The sequence below is a fragment of the Rattus norvegicus genome, chromosome 12 (genome assembly GCF_036323735.1).
Source record: "Rattus norvegicus strain BN/NHsdMcwi chromosome 12, GRCr8, whole genome shotgun sequence".
NCBI lineage: Eukaryota > Metazoa > Chordata > Mammalia > Rodentia > Muridae > Rattus > Rattus norvegicus.
Genome location: NC_086030.1, coordinates 51,614,343 through 51,631,599, shown reverse-complemented (window position 1 = coordinate 51,631,599; position 17,257 = coordinate 51,614,343). Strand labels below are relative to the sequence as shown.

At 43.9% G+C, this 17,257-nt stretch overlaps 1 protein-coding gene and 1 non-coding gene across 25 annotated transcripts in view; both read right to left on the bottom strand.

Moving 5' to 3' along the window:
- Nucleotides 1-17,257, bottom strand: part of Ep400 (E1A binding protein p400) — a 106,971-nt gene that overhangs the window by 27,036 nt on the left and 62,678 nt on the right. For 18 of the 24 annotated variants that reach the window (XM_063271366.1, XM_063271372.1, XM_063271373.1 and 15 more), the window contains 11 exons: nucleotides 14,109-14,295; nucleotides 12,777-12,943; nucleotides 11,230-11,399; nucleotides 10,136-10,378; nucleotides 8,360-8,524; nucleotides 6,482-6,640; nucleotides 4,851-4,945; nucleotides 4,204-4,475; nucleotides 2,354-2,556; nucleotides 2,089-2,258; nucleotides 391-587 (listed from right to left, as the gene is read on the bottom strand). In XM_063271366.1, coding sequence (XP_063127436.1) covers nucleotides 391-587; nucleotides 2,089-2,258; nucleotides 2,354-2,556; nucleotides 4,204-4,475; nucleotides 4,851-4,945; nucleotides 6,482-6,640; nucleotides 8,360-8,524; nucleotides 10,136-10,378; nucleotides 11,230-11,399; nucleotides 12,777-12,943; nucleotides 14,109-14,295 — 2,028 coding nt within the window. The remainder of the gene's footprint in view (nucleotides 1-390; nucleotides 588-2,088; nucleotides 2,259-2,353; nucleotides 2,557-4,203; nucleotides 4,476-4,850; nucleotides 4,946-6,481; nucleotides 6,641-8,359; nucleotides 8,525-10,135; nucleotides 10,379-11,229; nucleotides 11,400-12,776; nucleotides 12,944-14,108; nucleotides 14,296-17,257) is intronic. The other 6 variants (XM_063271383.1, XM_063271384.1, XM_063271389.1 and 3 more) reach the window with 1 other exon arrangement.
- On the bottom strand, nucleotides 808-940 carry Snora49 (small nucleolar RNA, H/ACA box 49). Its single transcript, XR_005492147.1, has one exon. It is a non-coding gene; the product is annotated as a small nucleolar RNA SNORA49 (small nucleolar RNA).

The window sequence follows — 17,257 nt, the reverse complement described above, 5'->3', positions numbered from 1 at the left end:
AGATAACGAGACATATCCTAAGTCTTTCAACAGACACTTTGTACTTTATAATACTTCAAACAAGTCAAATATAAGCTGTGTTCTTCAGTTAAAATAAAAATGTACAATATGCACACACTGAACACTAAAAACCCAACATACAACTGACTTAACACAAAACTGATTACATATTCAAGTAAATATCAAGCGCAAAGGCCAGACAAAACAGCAGCACTAGAAATAAGTCTAAAAGGAAAATAAGCCCCAGTTATGTAGGAACTTCTAAAATTCAACTGCAGCATAGAACATCTGGTTCCACCTCTTAACTGTGTATCACTGTGTATCACTTCACCCACACCTTCCACAGAGCTCATTATGTACACTTCTTGAATTGGCCAGGAGTATCATCACCTGTATATGTGGATGTCCTTGCACCTCCCAATTCTATCACACCACTCCTGGGCTTTGGCATCCATAACTGGATTTAGGTCATTGTCATAAAACACCACAGTGTCAGCCTCAACAAGGTTTATGCCAGTGGCACGGCTATGGGTGGAGAGAAGGGCACAGAAAATCCGCCTGTCTCTGTTGAAACTCCTCATCAGCTCCTGAGAGAAAAGAAAGTACTTAGTTAACATTTCTGGAAGACCTTTGACACCTATGATCTGTCAATTCAAGTTATTTTGTAACAGTCTCATTTGTTCCATGAATAACATCTTACCCTGGCTTCCCTGCATGCATGCACTTCCTTCTGTGCACCGCATTTCTAGGTCATGTTTAGATAATACAGACATCATGTGTATAAGATGTCATGCCTATCTGGTACTTGCTGTCAGCCCAATCTGTAGGCCCCACAAGAAAGCAGAGTCTTGCTAGGGAGGGAGCTGTGCTTTCTCCTCTATCCTCAGGCAATGCCAGGGCACTCTACAGGCAAGAAGCCCCTGGAGTAAGGCTGAGGAAGCACAGAAAGATCTAACCATGTAGGACAACAAACTAATGAATGTTGAATACTTCTCTTCTGTAAATTATTTCCATGCCAAAACGAAAGTTGACCAACCTCTCTCTTCAAATAACAACCCAATTTTTAAAAAAATTATTTTATTCTACGTAAGTACACTGTAGCTATCTTCAGACACACCAGAAGAGGGCATCAGATCCCATTACAGATGGTTGTGAGCCATCATGTGGTTGCTAGGAATTGAACTCGGGATCTCTGGAAGAGCAATCAGTTCTCTTAACCACTGAGCCACCTCTCCAGTACCACAACCCAATTTTCTACACTAGTACCAAAAAACCAGGCTCCTTTCCATTTGCATATATAATGTGTATAAACTTTGCATTTGCTTTGAAACATAAAAAGAACAACTCAAGTCATGTTCAGCACCATGTTTTTCTCCCCCACTCATGACCCTTTGCACTATATACTACTCATGCTTGTACTGAGACACTTCTTGTAAGGACTTTCTGGTCTGTCATTTGAAGTTGTGAAGAAAGTTGTGATTCACTGCCAAGGCACAAACCTTCTCTGTGTACTTTCTTCTGCTGAATATTCACTCTGTTACTATTCATGGCTTATCATGTGCACTTCTATAGTAAACAATTTTATGTACCAACCATTCAGTGAAGCACTGTTGCTGCTGTGTGGAAGTCCTAGAAAAGGATCATTACTACATCAACTGTCTATTCATCTCTGAGGCTGGCATTCCACGATGCTTTGTGGATAGCTATGCTACAGGTTTTACAATCACTGTGTATTAGCCAAATGTTAAAAGTTAACAAATAAGGACAACAAAAACATGGAAAACTTCTCAATTTGTATTTGAGAGCTAGTCTAAAAAGTACTCATATCTTTGCCAGATAGCCACCTCTTAAAGTACGTAGATTACCCCTATTTGTCCTATATGACACCTAGGACCAGACAGCTGGCTGACAAGCTTGTTGAGGTGGGAAAAAAAAAAAAAAATCGAAGCAGTCAGTATGGAACTCAGAAAGTTCTAAATGCTACCTCTTCTGCATTTAAGGACAGTAGACCACTGACCTCACAACTGTAGGAAAATGAGGCCTAAATCCAATGATTCAGGGTCATACCATGAAAGGATTATTTCTTACCTGTCGTTGTTCACTGTTGGCATTTTCATCAATCCGTACATAGGTGAGATAATGGAAGTTCAAGAACATCTCTAAAATGTCCAGCATAAGAACCATCTGAGATAAAATCAGCACCCGGCGTCCTTCAGATTTCAGTTTTTGTAGCAGGATTGCTAAAGCTTCTAACTTTCCTGAGAGAGAGAGTGTGTGTGTGTGTGTGTGTCAGTCTTGCATTCCAGAACAAATGTATCTTACTTCATAACCATGCCAATGGGGTCTGCCATACCTGAGTCAAACTGCACCAGCCTCAGCTCCGGAAACTGCAGTGAGCGCAGTGCTGTTAGCTGTTGCAGCTGTCGGTGGTAAGGGCCGGTGTGCTCTCTCAGGCACTGCCTCAGAGCTCTCAACCTGCTGCTATACAGTGAGGGCGGCCTCTCGACCCACAGGGAGGGTGGTGTAGCCACCACTGGAGGAATCACACAGGCCACCCTGAGGAGCAGAAATCATGTGTGGTCACTATGTGGTACCCTGGACCCTCTGACAGTGTGAGTGACAGACAAGCATCGAGAGCTAGATTCTATCACTGCAAAGCAACTAATCTTTCACAGCTCAAGGACAGAAACCCAAGGCAACATCAGTCAGGACAGATCTAAATGACCAGCACAGGGCATTCTCCAGACTCTAGCCACTGGCTCAGATATTCCCCGTGAGGACTCTTGGGACAGAAGTAAATTCTCTCTGAATATGAGCCTTCTAGATAAATACTACAGGTGACATGTAACTTGAAAGGGGACAGACCCAGGACACCCTACAGACAGAACTGCAATGCCACAACCAACCTGATACTTCCTACTAACATTTAGTCACCTATACCAGAAAGCTCTAGTTGAAGCTCTAGTTGAAGCATTAGTTGAAGCTCTGTTTTAAATGTTATTTATTTATTTACTTGGTTTTTAATTTTTAAAAAAACTTTTTTGAGACTCACTAGTTAACTCTGAGCCTGGAGCTCAATGATATCCATCTGATTGCCTCTGCCTCCCCAGTGCTGGATTAAAGGTATGCACTACCATGCCCAGCTACTTTTAATTTCAGTTATGCTTATGCTTGTGTATCTACATAGGGGTTTGTGCATGTGCATGTCCTTGCCTGCAGAGGCCATAAGACGATGTCCAATCCCATGGAGCTTGAGGCACTTGTGAACTCCCTAACTTGGGGGCTAGGAACCAAACTGGAGCACTCTATAGGAGTAATATGGGCTCTTAAATTCTTAATTGTCTTTCCAGCATGTGAAGCTGGGTGTTGGTGATTGCTCTGAAGTGGCCATCTGTGATGTGTGAATATGACCAGCACCTCAAAGACAAACAAATGGCAGCAAATCTATCACACAGCCTGGAAAGGCAAGGAACAGGCTGGCTCAGCCTGGAAAGGACTCTTTTTCTTCATTAGTTTACTTATCTGTGAGACCTGGAAGGCAGGCTCTGAACACTAAGCACAGGCACTGGGTAATTAGAGCCTCTCTAGGCAGGAAGTAACAACATAGTTCAGCCAGACAAAGAAAATGACCTTGAAGCTGAGCCCTGAGAGCAAGGCCAGGTCATAAAGAAACGTGCATAGACTGTCAGTAGTCTGAACAGCAGCAGACATATCAAGAACTAGCAGGAACAGTGTGGCTAGCTGTGGTGGTCACCTTACTGAGGCTGCTCTACTAACTTATTCTGAATTCTACTCTTCAATGTCTCCAAGTAACATATGGCTAGTTTTGTGGGTCAGTTTTCTAAAAGAGCCAGTTAATAACCTAAATACCAGGTCCTTGTTCCCAAACCACTTCAAACCCTAAGAAACTCAAAAGGGCAACCAAAAGGAAAGTAATTGGAAATAAAAGACATTTAAAAAGTACAATCCAAAGAATGAAGAACTACAGGATGTGTCTGTCTGCTCATACTAGCACTGAGGGAAGGAGGCAGGAGCATCAGGAAGAGTTCAAGGCAAGCCTAGGCTAGCTCTACAGAAATGAAGGGCAGCTACATGAGACCCAAAATTAAAAAAAAAAAAGAAAAAAAGAAAACTTTTGGAGTGCATCTGAGTGAAGGAACAGAAAATAAGGGTAAAGATACTCACCTGCACACACTAACTCACCTGTCAAGAACATCTTGAAGAGACTCTTGGCGCTGACTCAACGTCAAAATCAGATCACCTTCACTTTTTGAGAGTGACGTGTCATAGTCTGCTCCTTTAGGACCCTTCCCAAGGTTGCTATCCAAAGACCAGCACAAAGGCCTCTTCCTTCTTCCAGGCAAGGAACAGATCCTCAGCAAGTCTCTACCATACACTGGAGCCTGGGAACAACGCCGCTCATTGATAAAATGAATCTGATCCAATCGTTCCTTCAAAAGTCTGCTCTTCTCCTCCTTGATCAAAAATGCCAGAAAGACAAACCATGACCAAAAATTTTTGAGAAACAACAAAATCACCTCACTGAAGGCTTTGAGAACTATTATGCACACATTCATCTCAACATCCATGGCCTACTTCTATGAAACTACTGGCAGAAAAAGAGCCTTCTGTGTCCTCCTAAGACATAGAAAACACTGAGAATAAGAAAAAATAAAAGGAAAAAAAGACCAATGTCTGCAGTCAGAAGCCTATGTCAATTTCTTTCATTGGGTTAAATCAAGGCCCTAATTCAAAGAGCATGTGCATCTCTAAAATGCATAAACCAGAAAGGACCTACAGGAACCTTGGCTGCCACAGGAAAGCTACTTGCCACTGCATCTAAGCCTTACCTGGGTTGGCCCTGCAGCAGGAGAAGCTGGTTTGGAAGCCAGGCCAGGTTCCCCAACAGCCATAGCACTCACTGCTACTCGACCAGGAACACCAACTACAAATGTAAAAGCAAACAGCTGAAGGGAGTAAAGGTGTGGCTTAATGGTAGAACACTTGCCTGGAATGCTTGGAGTTCCATCCCTAAGCCCTTGTGCTCCTGGCTCCCAAAGAAAAAAGCAAAGGAAAGCCAGTATGAAACAGATCCATTCCTAAAGGTAGACTGCCTAGCCAAGGTGCAGCAGCTTGCCTCCTGAAATCCCAAGAAAATAAAAGGAGCAGACTCTTAAGAGTTTGGTGCAGGGGTTGGGGATTTAGCTCAGTGGTAGAGCACTTGCCTAGCTCTGAAAAAAGAGAAAAGAAAAAAAAAAAAATAGAGTTTGGTGCATCATGCATGGGGCTGGAGAGATGGCTCAGTGGTTAAATTCCCAGCAACCACATGGTGGCCTACAACCATCTGTAATGGGATCTGATGATGCCCTCCTCTGGTGTGTCTGAAGACAGCTATAGAGTAGTGATATACATAAAATAAATAAATCTTAAAAAAAAAAAAGTTTGGTGCATCAAAACTATTGTCCAGAACTAGAGTCAGGACTCTAGTGTCTGGCACAGACAGATCACATACCTGTCCGAGGCCAGAATTATAACCTCCTCCGTTCCATATTGGTAAAGTATCACAGGTAATCAGCATATAATGAGGAAAGTCTCCTTGCTTGCCCATGAATCAAACTCGCCAACCAGCTCTAACATACTGAACACATGCAGGCAAGGATTGGTCCTTAGAAGAGAAGCTGACAGAGAATAGGAGAGCAGCTGGGAGCCTGGTAGCCATAGGTCGGCCAGAGCAGTGTGCAAACCCTGTACCAAATGCATGGCTCTACTCTCAGGGAGCTCTAGGCACACTTACTAAATATTTGGTCGTTCCAAAGGTTTTTTCTTAAAAATAAATAAAATTGTGTATATATTTTATATATAAACATATATATGAAAAATATGTCTATTAAATTAAATATACACTTGTGTATTTTATGTGTATTAAACTTTAAAATATATTTATGTATTTTATATATATGTATGTATATGCATACATATACATACAGACATATATATATATATATATATATAAACATAAAAACAAGGTTATCAGTTTTTTTCCTGAATAAAAGTATGTGTGCCTGGGACCTGTGGATATCAGAAATCCCCTAGTACTAGAGTCAGAGATGTCTGTGAGCCACCATGTGGGTGTAGGAAAGATAGCTAGGTCCTCTGCAATCCAACGAGTCCTCTTTTTTTTTTTTTTTTTCTTTTTGTTTTTGTTTTTTTTCCAACGAGTCCTCTTAACTGATGAGCCATCTCCCCTATGTTTTTTATTAGAACCATGACAGTGGGTTTGGTCATATTCAAGCGGTACATTTGAAAGAAAAAGAAAGAAAAAAGCAAGTTGATGTCATGACACGTGTGTGGAAACCAGACTATCACAAAAAAGGTTTTGACATGCATAAGGTCCATGACTCCTGAGTTACCCCCCAACCCACACCACAAAAAAATGTGTAAGAAGTTCTCACTAAGCCTTTTTCCTTTTAGAACACCCTACCTTGTGTGCTCAAGGGTGCAGGGCTGGGGCCACTGGTTGGGGGCTTGCTTCCCAGGGTGCTATGCACAGCGCCTGCCTGAGACACAGTCTGCATCACCACGGGGCCAGGGGCTCGCAGGTAGGGCTGCCCAGGGGCTGACACGATCTGGAGTACGCTACCTGTAATCACATGTCCATCAGGAGCATCAGTAACAGGTTTGTGCACAGTATTATTACACACTAGCCACTTCCAAATGGTATAGAAACAAATGAGTCAGTATTCTGCACACACATAGTTCCATTTACACAAGCAAATATATGTACAGCTCAGTAATGCTGACAAAAAAAGGATTATTTTAAAATCTCAGATAAAGACAGAAAACCATCTGAGGAAAGACTGCTTTACATGAAATGGAGAAAAGACCACTAATCTTGCACATACCCAGGGAGTCTATCCACAGCTGGTGACCACAGCTGTCCTAGGGCTGTGCAGGTCACAGAAACATTCACGGACTCACTTAGCCATTGCCAAAGGGATTCAAAACTACCAGAAAGAGCTGGGCTTATTAGCCCAGGAGACCATGACTCTGTGGCTGCTCTTCAAGAGTCTGCCACACACATTATTACATGCCTGAGCCTTCTTACCAAATGTGTAAAAGAGAACAAGTAACCACCAACTACACTCAGATGGCCCTGACTCAGATCCTAAACCCCACCAAGAGAGGCATTAAAGTATCATGAGAAGCTGTCACTCGGCCAGAATCCAGGGCAGTGTCTTTCAGAGAGGCTGCTGGAGCATGGTTCAGGGAAGCTAGTGCTGCACAGAAACCTGTGAAACCTTACCCACCCTAAAGGTAAGCAGCTGGTGCTGGATGCAGCTGAAGAAGTTGCACTTGTCACCACACACCACTTAAGATTTCAAACTTTACTACCTCCTTTTCTTTGAAAGCAGTAACTAAATGTTCTTAGCCAAAGGTCTGAGACGTTTGGACCCAGTGTTAAAATTGAAACTTTAAACTGGCACATATCTTGGAAGTCTCAACTACTTAAGAGGCTAAGGCAGGAGGATGGCTTGTCTCAGAAGTCACAGGTCACATGGGCAACACAGTAAGAACCCAAGTGATAGGGGTTGGGGATTTAGCTCAGTGGTAGAGCGCTTGCCTAGGTTGCCTAGGAAGCGCAAGGCCCTGGGTTCGGTCCCCAGCTCCGGAAAAAAAAAAAAAAAAAAAAAGAACCCAAGTGATAGGAACGTAGGTAGGTAGCTAGCTAGCTAGCTAGCTAGGTTGGTTGGTAGGTAGGTAGGCTGGTAGGTAGGTTGGTAGGTAGGTAGGTTGGTAGGTAGGTTGGTAGGTTGGTAGGTAGGTAGGTTGGTAGGTAGTTTGGTAGGTGGGTAGTTTGGTAGGTGGGTAGTTAGGTAGGTTGGTAGGTTGGTAGGTAGGTTGGTAGGTTGGTTGGTAGGTAGGTTGGTAGGTTGGTTGGTAGGTAGGTTGGTAGGTTGGTTGGTAGGTAGGTTGGTGGGTAGGTAGGTAGGTAGTAAAAGCATTTCATGTACAAAAATTGCTGGTCTTTTTGGCATTTTTAGGAAAATTTGACTCATTCATACTAGAAAGCAACAAACACTTCTACCCTAACTTACAAAAGAGGAAACTTCCCAAAGAGCAGATGGTATTGATAGAAACCAAGTATCACTTACTAAAGGCACTGCCAAGGTGATTGACGAATGTCATCTCATCATTCCTCAGAGTCCTCAGGTCAGACTTCTTCAAGTCACTCCTTGGGGAAGACCTGAACCTCATAGGGATCTACCCTTTTTACCTGTTACCCAGACAGGTTCTCAAGTACAGTGCTAAGAGTGGCATACCTCTGTCCTTGTCAGCATTATATCAGATTGTCTCTTACCTTGCAGCTGCAGAGGCTGGCCTGCTGTGAGCTGTCGCAGCTGGCTATGTGACAAGGTAAATTTGTTCCCTTGGAACTGCAGTGTCACAGGTGTCTCTGGCTGGGCCACACGGCTCTGTGGCCCTGCAATGGACGCCAGCTGAGCTATTTTCACTACTTCCCCACCTGTTAAAACACAGAAGAGAAGCTGAACTAACATCACTTAGAATGAAGACTCTCTCACTATAAACAACGACTGCCTGTACTACACTCAAGTGTCTTCAAAACACGTTAGGTGTTGCTTATCACTTTAGGAAAAGTTATTTTAAGACAAAAGAAAAAACTCTATTAAATACCAGACTTTTGTGGTTAATCTATTTAATCATAAATGGCAAGGACTTTCAGTATCAACTACAACTCATCAGACTATTAAGGACTATTTTTACTTTTCTCTCCAAATAATGAAAGGGAAAAAGAACAGTAAGTACCAAAAAAATCAGAAGTTTCTTACATTAAATTGGAAAATCTTCAGAGAACTTAAAAAATATGAAAAGTTATATAGTTATATACCAGTGAATAAGGTCATATCACCAACATATAAAACAACAAACTTTAATTGCACATGCTTTTTTGTTAAATTCTAGGAAAGCTTAAATAAGTCAGATCTAAAACTCTTGAGTTTGTTAATTCAGATGAGCTCATAGGATTTGATATTACATATCAAATGATCAGAAGTTTAAAGGCTTTTTACCCAACGGGTGGCTATCCAAGTTCAAATGTTCCTTTCTCAAGAAAAATCCACGCCAGGGTTAGTAAAGGGGCCATAAGGAGAAGTGTTAGTGAAAGATTAGCAGACTGTCTAAGGTTAAAGATGTCTTCACACAGAATCAACTGTGCACAAGGGGAAATGAAAGTCAAAGACAAAGAGTTACACACAGACACTGAAATCTCTCCTCAGCCCTTCTAGATGGATAAAGCCAGCTGAATCACTAGCTTCACACACTACTACATGTAAGGTCTCCCACAGTAATGTAACTTTTATCATCTACAGGATACACAGCTCTCTCCTCTAGTGTGACTGCCTAGGACAACCACTCTCCACTGCTGGACACAGAAGAGACTCCCAGTCTCCCCTGATGCTTTTTCGTCCCATCCCAGTTTTCCCAAAAGGCCTCAAAATGATTCTGCTACATGACAAATAAGAACTATTTGTGATCTGTAATATTTTAGTTGGCATAATTTCTACAGTAGCCTGGATAATGGCCTGTAGAAGATTTGGAAACTTGCTAATCCCATTGCTGGAAGTATAAAATTTTGAGTTAGGAAAAAATGAGTAACAATGAACAGTTTCAGTCACTGAATTATTGAGAGAAATGTCTCTGCTGAGCAAGTATTCACCACCAAGTTTAAACTTGGAAATATGTGAGGAACTGAAGAACTAATAGTGTCTAGGAACTAATGCTAATTCTTGTGGTCTGGTCTCAACACTTGCCCCACAGTGTGGACCCTGGCACTGCTGGAACTGTGGCTAAGGCTAAACCAAGGTGCTAGCCCTCAACACCAGTGCAGCACAGGAGGAAAGAAGAGCTGGTTGAATGGGGAGGAGAAAGAGTAGAACAGAGCAGGGCCCTGGACAATGACCATAAGCAAGGCCCCACCATGACCGGCATCACGCTCCAGGCCTGTACTGAGGGACAGACAGAGGCAGTGGACAGCAAAGGCTCTTCAGACATCCCGTGTTCCTGACACACTGCTCCAAGGCAGTGAGAGCAGACCCTGGACAGTAAGGCCACTTACTGGGCAAGCGGGCCTGGGCCTGCGAGGTAAGCACCAGCCGCTGGGGCGGTGCACTCTGCCCGGCCACCAGCGAGGGGGCCTGGGGCGGGGGCAGGGGTGGGCCTGGGGTGGAGGCCTGGACAGCGGTCTGAGCCCGCAGTTTCGAAGGATGGGCTGGGCCTGCTGCTGTGCTGGAGGTCGAGGTGGGTTGGTGTCGAGGCGTACCGACGGAAGCCTGAGAGTTCTGAAACGGGGCTGCTGCTGCTGTAATCAATAAGGTTGTTTTGTGCAAAGCTGTTAGAGGTTCTTCATAACATGTAGTAGTATTTCACAACCGAATGTTAAATTACATAAACATTATTCCACAGTCTCTCAAATGAGAAGCCCACTCTTAGGACACAAACATGGAGGGGCTGGTACAGCACTTAAGAGAAAAACTTAAGGCTCCTGCTGTCAATCAGAGAGGCTCCCTGTGAATTGACAGAATACACAAGGCACACATCCTGAACTAGACACGAGGCTGTCAAATGCTACCAGCTGTTAGAAAGCACTTTGTGTAAGCACACGAAAGCTCCTGCTCTCAGCAGTACAGAAACCTCAAACTGCTGTTTTCAGATGAGGTTACAAGACCACTCCTAGGTCTTCAGCTGCCTCTTTACCACAGTGAAGCTAAAACAGTAGCACCAAATGCAGCACGAAGGCTCAGAACTCTCCTGAACAACCTTGACATACTTTTAAGAAAAACACTTTGCAGAGATCCCATCACCTGCTCAGCCAAGGAGAACTTTCTTTCATAGGAAAACCCAGTATAGGAAACAAACTCTACATTCAGGCACAGTGTTATATGCCTGTAAATGGGGGACTGGAAGCAGGAAGATTACTACTAGTTCTAGAGACACCTGGGCTACATAGTTAGATCATGACTCAAATCAGAGAAAGAGAGAGGGGAAAGACAAAAGTATCTTCAACTCATCAAGAGCTACAGATGACCCCTTTGAAGGTCATTCAGGTGTCCACACCCCGAGCAGTGGCTATTAACACTCAGTAGGCCAGGAACAGAGTGCCGGGAGCTTTCCCACAGTCTTCCACAAAAGAGAGCTCATTACGTGAGATACCTTTTGTATCTGGATTGGCAGAGAAAGTAGCAATTGGTGGCCGTCCTCGAACCTGGCCCTGTGGAGTAGCAGTTGATGCATTGGTGTTTGCCATCCGAGGTGGATGTGTGCTGGGGAATGCCACGGTGCGACCCTCAGGCTTCTGGCCATACTGCACAGGCTGAAATAACCTAGATGCCCATTGGCCCAAGCAGAAGACACACAGCATCACCACATTGCAGATAGTATGGGTTCTAGAGGACCGCCCCTCAGAGATCAGCCAGGAAGGCATGCTAAATGGTATCGAGCAGGAGCAAGGTGGCTACAAATACGGTTAGCAAGAAGCCTGCAACAAGCCTGTGGGGGTTGCTGACAAACTCTGTATTCAACAGTCATACATCTCAACTGGTAACATAATTATTGTAAATTTTTAGGTATATGTCAAAATATGTTAAGAAAAAAACCTTAGCATGTAATATCCATGTTGTAACTACAGTTTTGAATAAAAGCAAGGAAAAAGCAAATTCTATACCTAGTACATGTGACAAGACTGCTTATAAAATGGAAAGAAAGAGCAGCAGCTGGGAAGATGCACAAAGTGCCCAACTAGGCACTAGTGTGATCAGAGTTATGAGCTCTGTGACCTAGAAAATAGAGGGACAAACAAGGAGCCAGCCGTAGAAACCTTGTCTGTGTTCACAGGGTTATACACTTTCTGTATGGGTCTGTCGGGTGTGAGCTGAGCTGCAGAGGAGGCAAGCGGGTCACAGTCCCAAGGAAGCCAAGTTTGGAAAAACTTCAAGAATAGCCTCTGATCTGCATAAATGCCCTCTTTATTTCTAAAAAGATAACTACTTTCTGTTTTCCTTCTTCACCTCAGCCAAGGATTTTGCTTCCTTCTCATCACTGGGTTTAGTCTGTTCAGAACAATTATACCCTGATTTCACCCTCTACCTCTCCTGCCTCATGATTTCCCTCACTCCAGATCATCATTTATATCATTCTGTTGTTACTTGTTTGAGACAGGGTTTCCCTGTGTAGCCCTGGCTGTCCTGGAACTCGTTCTATAGACCAGGCTGCCCTCTAACTCAGAGAGCCACCTGCCTCTGCCTCCAGAGTGCTGGGATCAAAGGTGTGCACCACCACTGCCTGGCTTTACTGTCACTTGTAAGAACAATGACTCCACTGTTGTTAAACGAACCCCATGTCTGTCTGTGCTCCTGCCCATGAGCATACTCTGAATTCTTCCAAATAAGATGTCTGACTTGGCCATGCCAGTTACTGCCACACCAGAAGGCATGCTGTTCTCAGCCCTGACATCTCCTCAAATCCTAAAGTTTACTTTATTAAAGATAACCAAGAAAAGTGACTCTGGGATTTGCTGCTTCTATTTGAGTGTCTTATTAATGTAGTTGTGCTCACTGAAAACAATTCACATCCAGAATATTTTCAAGAACACAGCTTTTCTCATTTTAATGGACTGTCTAGGGTCAGCTGGAGGAAGGGACTGCTCAGGACTCCCAAGCAGCAGAGATGAGCCACATGCTGCCTTTAACCCCTGCACATACCTGCTGGCCTTGAGCTTCACCGCTGCTGGCCGGGCTGATGGAGGAGGTGAAGTAAAGACTTCTTCCATGAGTTTCCGAGTCACTTTTTTCTTATACAATAATTCAGCCTCATGGCGAGAGATTTTATTTTCTAGCCCAATGAGATCAAACATAGAAAGATCGGTTTCCTAAGAAGAAATAGAAGTAAAAAAAGAAAACATCTGTAACAGGTGGCAGAGGAAAACACTTGACCAACTGTTTCAGATCAACTGAGAAAGCTGTTTTATATGGTATGACAAGCCTTCTAAGGCCAAATCTCTTCACAGTGGACAACAGCTATTTGGGCCCTTCTCGGCATCATGTGAACAGATACTGAGACAACCTGGAGTGGCAGGTGCAACTGGACAGTCATCATTTGGACAGTGCAGGATAAACAGCAGTCTTCCCCCAGGAAAAACGAGGGCAGCTGTGGGCTCTAAGTGCTAATAAACAGTGTGGGGTGGTGCCTATAACACTCACTGTGGAGACCACTCACTGCTAAGGGGAACCAGTCAGGTTCATGACCATGACCGTGGCAAATGCAAGTGCCCTTCTTTCCATAGCACCACTAATGTATATTTCTCAGAACTTGAGAGAACAAGAAAGCAGCATCACACACTGAAAAGGATGAAAGACAGGAAGTGGGTCACGGAATCCCTTATACTGCAAGGGCTGACTTAGGTGATTCAGCAGCAGTGGGATAGTTGGCAATGGCTACCTCAGCCAGCAGCACTCACAAACAGGAAAACCCAAACTGTACAAGTGTTCTCATCAACTCTATTAAAAATAGCCACAAGTGGAAACCACCTAGGTATGCATCAACTGATCAAAGGATAAACAAAATGTGGCCTTTCACAGCAGAAAGTTACCTAGCCACAATGAGGATGAACCTCGAAAATACTCTAAGAATCCAAATATAGTTCTGTGAGCTGCCCAAATCAGGGAGGTCCACAGATAGCAGCAACTAGATAGACAGAAAGAGCTAGAGCAGTAGTACTCAACCTGTGCATTGTAACCCCTTTGTGGGGGTCGAATGACCCTTTCACGGGAGTTGCCTAAGACCATTGGAAAAAAGATATTTACATTATGACTCATAATAGTACCAAAACTACAGTTATGAAGTAGCAACAAAAATAATTTTATAGTCAGGATCACCACAGCATGGGGAACTGTACCAAAGGGCTATAGCACTAGGAAGGTTGAGAACCACTAAGCTAGAGAGAAGAGGGGTAATGAAGTGATCCATAAAACTATGTGGATTGTACCTAAACAGTACTGGGGATTCTGAACTACCTTTCTAAACCTTCTACTTACCTTCCAGAACTCTCTCTCCAGAACTCTGAGAATTAGAGAGGCTGACTTATACTGCAGAGAGCCTGCTGCATAGGAGGAGCCTGGTACCCGTGGCTCCACTAGTCCAGGATGGTTGCAGATTCGCTGTAGCCGTGTCAGGACACTCAAGACACTGACAAAGTGCCCACTCTTCAGAGCTTCCTGAGTCCTGCTCACGAAGAAGAGGCATAAAGCTCAACGTATGCTCATCATCCACGATCACCATCAGTGACTTTCCTGATCTCAGAAAACACCAGAACTAGCAACATTCCCCAAGACTGGGCTAATAAATTTGTTATATTGCACATTCAAGTCTACATTCCTGAACAGATCTTTACTGAGTCACTCCAGGGAGCCAGAGTCAAAAGGTAGGTATAGGACAAATCTCAGGTACTACACCTTCTCAAGGGACAAGGCTGTTCCTTTATAAAGGGACCATGTTTCAGTAACATCAGGATAAAGTGCCCTGACAGACAAGTAGAAGCATCCAAGGCTTAATGTCATGAAAGAATTCATTAAGCCAGAAGGTGGGATGAGAGCATCCCAGAAAGCATATCCCTGATCCTATAAGGAAAGCGCACGCAGTGGCAGATGAGACGCCAAGCAGGCCAGGCCAGGCCACACCCTGCTTCAGTATCAGACAGAGACCCACAAGGCTTAGGTGAGAAAGCAGAGCACAGCACGTGCAGCACCCTAAGGCAGGCAGTGAAGGGTGACATCAGGAGCACTTCAGAGGTGGATGTAGAACCATGCATGGTGAAATGACTACAGGTTCCAAACCCAAACAACTCATATAGAGGTTGCCTAAGAACCAGGCTCAGGAAGCCTGAGATCCTTGTGGGAAGTGCCAGCTTAGTTATGCCAGGGACCACGCAGGTATGTAACAGAGAAAGGTGGGAATACCGAGAAGCACTGCCAGGAGCGGATCCACAGTAAACCTTGCCTGGATAACAGGAAAGCCAAAAACAGCCAGCTCTGAGCCCTGTGATAAGGTTCCCCGAACAGGGCTGTGCATAAGAACTGAGTAAGAAGCTATCCCTCTATCTTAGGAAAATAGATATGGAACAAAACTCAAGACAACAGATATTTTTAAAGTTACCATGTTTGGCTTTGAGTGGGCTAAAACTAAGAGTCCCGAATCCAAGAATAATAGACATTTCCAGAGAAAGGGTGGAAGTGAAGAAGGTGCAAGTGGAAGCAAGTGGGAGCAGAAAGGAACCTCCCCCTGAGAGCCATAATTGGTGTTTCTATGCATCTGGACAGTGCAATATAGAAATGGGGGCCTACCTCAGGTTTTTAAGGTGTCCAGAAACCGGGTTCCCAAGTGCAAAAATGGGGTCAAGGTGTACAAAGTCTTAACATATTGAATTGTGGCTCAGAGAAAAGGAAGAAAACATGAAAAAGTCTCTCTGCCATTCTACTCAGAGCAGGTGTCACAGAACCACAAAAGACCATTAAGACAAGATGTGCAGGATCCAAAGCTATGGCCTCTTACCCCTCCACAACAGATGACATCACTCCCAAATACAAGTACCTTACTACCCTGTGGCACTGGTATAGTCACAGATTAACAAGTTACATTTCCTGAATGATGACTTGTCAGAGCTCCTGCTTGGAGGACAACTGTGGTGGTTTGAATAGGTCCAGCCATCATGGATTCCTGGGTTTCATTGCCTGGCTATAGGGAGTAGTACCATTAGGAGGTATGGCCTTGTTGGAGTAGATATGGCCTTGGAGTAAGTGCCTCACTGTGTAGGTAGGCATAGAGATCTCCTATGCTCAAGCTCTACCTAGCATAGAATCAGAGTCTCCTCCTGGGTGCTTTTAGATTAAGATGGCCTGCCTGTACACTGCCATGCTTCCCGCCAAGATGATAATAGACTAAACCTCTGAAACTGTAAGTGAGCCCCAATAAAATGTTTTGCCTTTATAAGAGTTACCTAGGTCACTGTCTCTTCACAGCAGCAAACCCTAAGACAACAAACTAAGGAATTTAAAGGTAACTAAATTGTTTTTCCTTGTCTGCTGGTGATGGCACCTGACCTACACAGAAGCTCCAATCCTTTCCCACAAAATTACTTCTAACTAGAACTAGCATATCATTAATGTTGACAAAAGAAAATGTCAACATTTTGCTGAAATATCCGATAGAAACTAGTGTTACAGCAACATGCCTTCCACAGTATATGGAGGCTGAGCACATTAAACACTGTGGCACATTCACTGCTCTCTAAGATTCTAGACTAAATGACAGGCTGAATGTCTCATCACCAATGCAACTTGGCAAGGACGCTCTGGGAAATGGCCTATAATGAGCAGCGATCCATTCTTACATTTAGTTACCAAGTTTCCAATAAGCCTTTTAAACATGCTGTAGCAATACAAAGACATTTAGGGAGCCATAAGGTACTTTGAGAACTTTAGACATGTAGTAGACATGTAGTAGACATGTAGTAGACATTTTCTTAGGTACTCACACATACCCTGTGCTCTGTAAACAAAAAGCAGCAGAGACTACTAGCATGTGAGGTCAAAATAAATACACATATGATTCTTCTCAGCTGCCATTACAATCCAGAGAGTGGGGTCTAAGTACTGAGAACTATCAGTTTTTAATTTTAAAATTAAAATCTATGTGAACTTTAATTCCATGTTTCTTCCATTTGTTTTATGTGGGACCATGAAAGGCACCCTGATTCCTGGGTGAGGAGGTTTGAAACCCGTGACCTTAAAAGGGACAGAAGGCGCTTTGCCTGACTCCCAGGAAACCAGGCTTGTCACTAGCTGCAGCCCTCCATAGATTTGTGGCCATCAGTCACATAAGCCCCTCCACAGGTAGACAGATCTCCATTGTAATGAGGTACCCAAAGGCCTTAGTCAATGAATTTCCCTTCCAGACACCCCTCCCTAGGCCTGAGATGTGTGGTATGGTTTTACTCATCTACCTTCCGCCATAACAATAAACACCTTAAAACCATAGACTGACTGTTTTCATCAACATCGTCCATGGGGAGCTGCCCTTTGCTTTCAGAGCTGTGGTCTAATCTCCCGTAGAAGGCCGCCCTGTGCTCCCAGCCACCACCGCCACCAAGCCTGCAATCAAGTCGAAGACATCCCCCAAGGGACCAGCC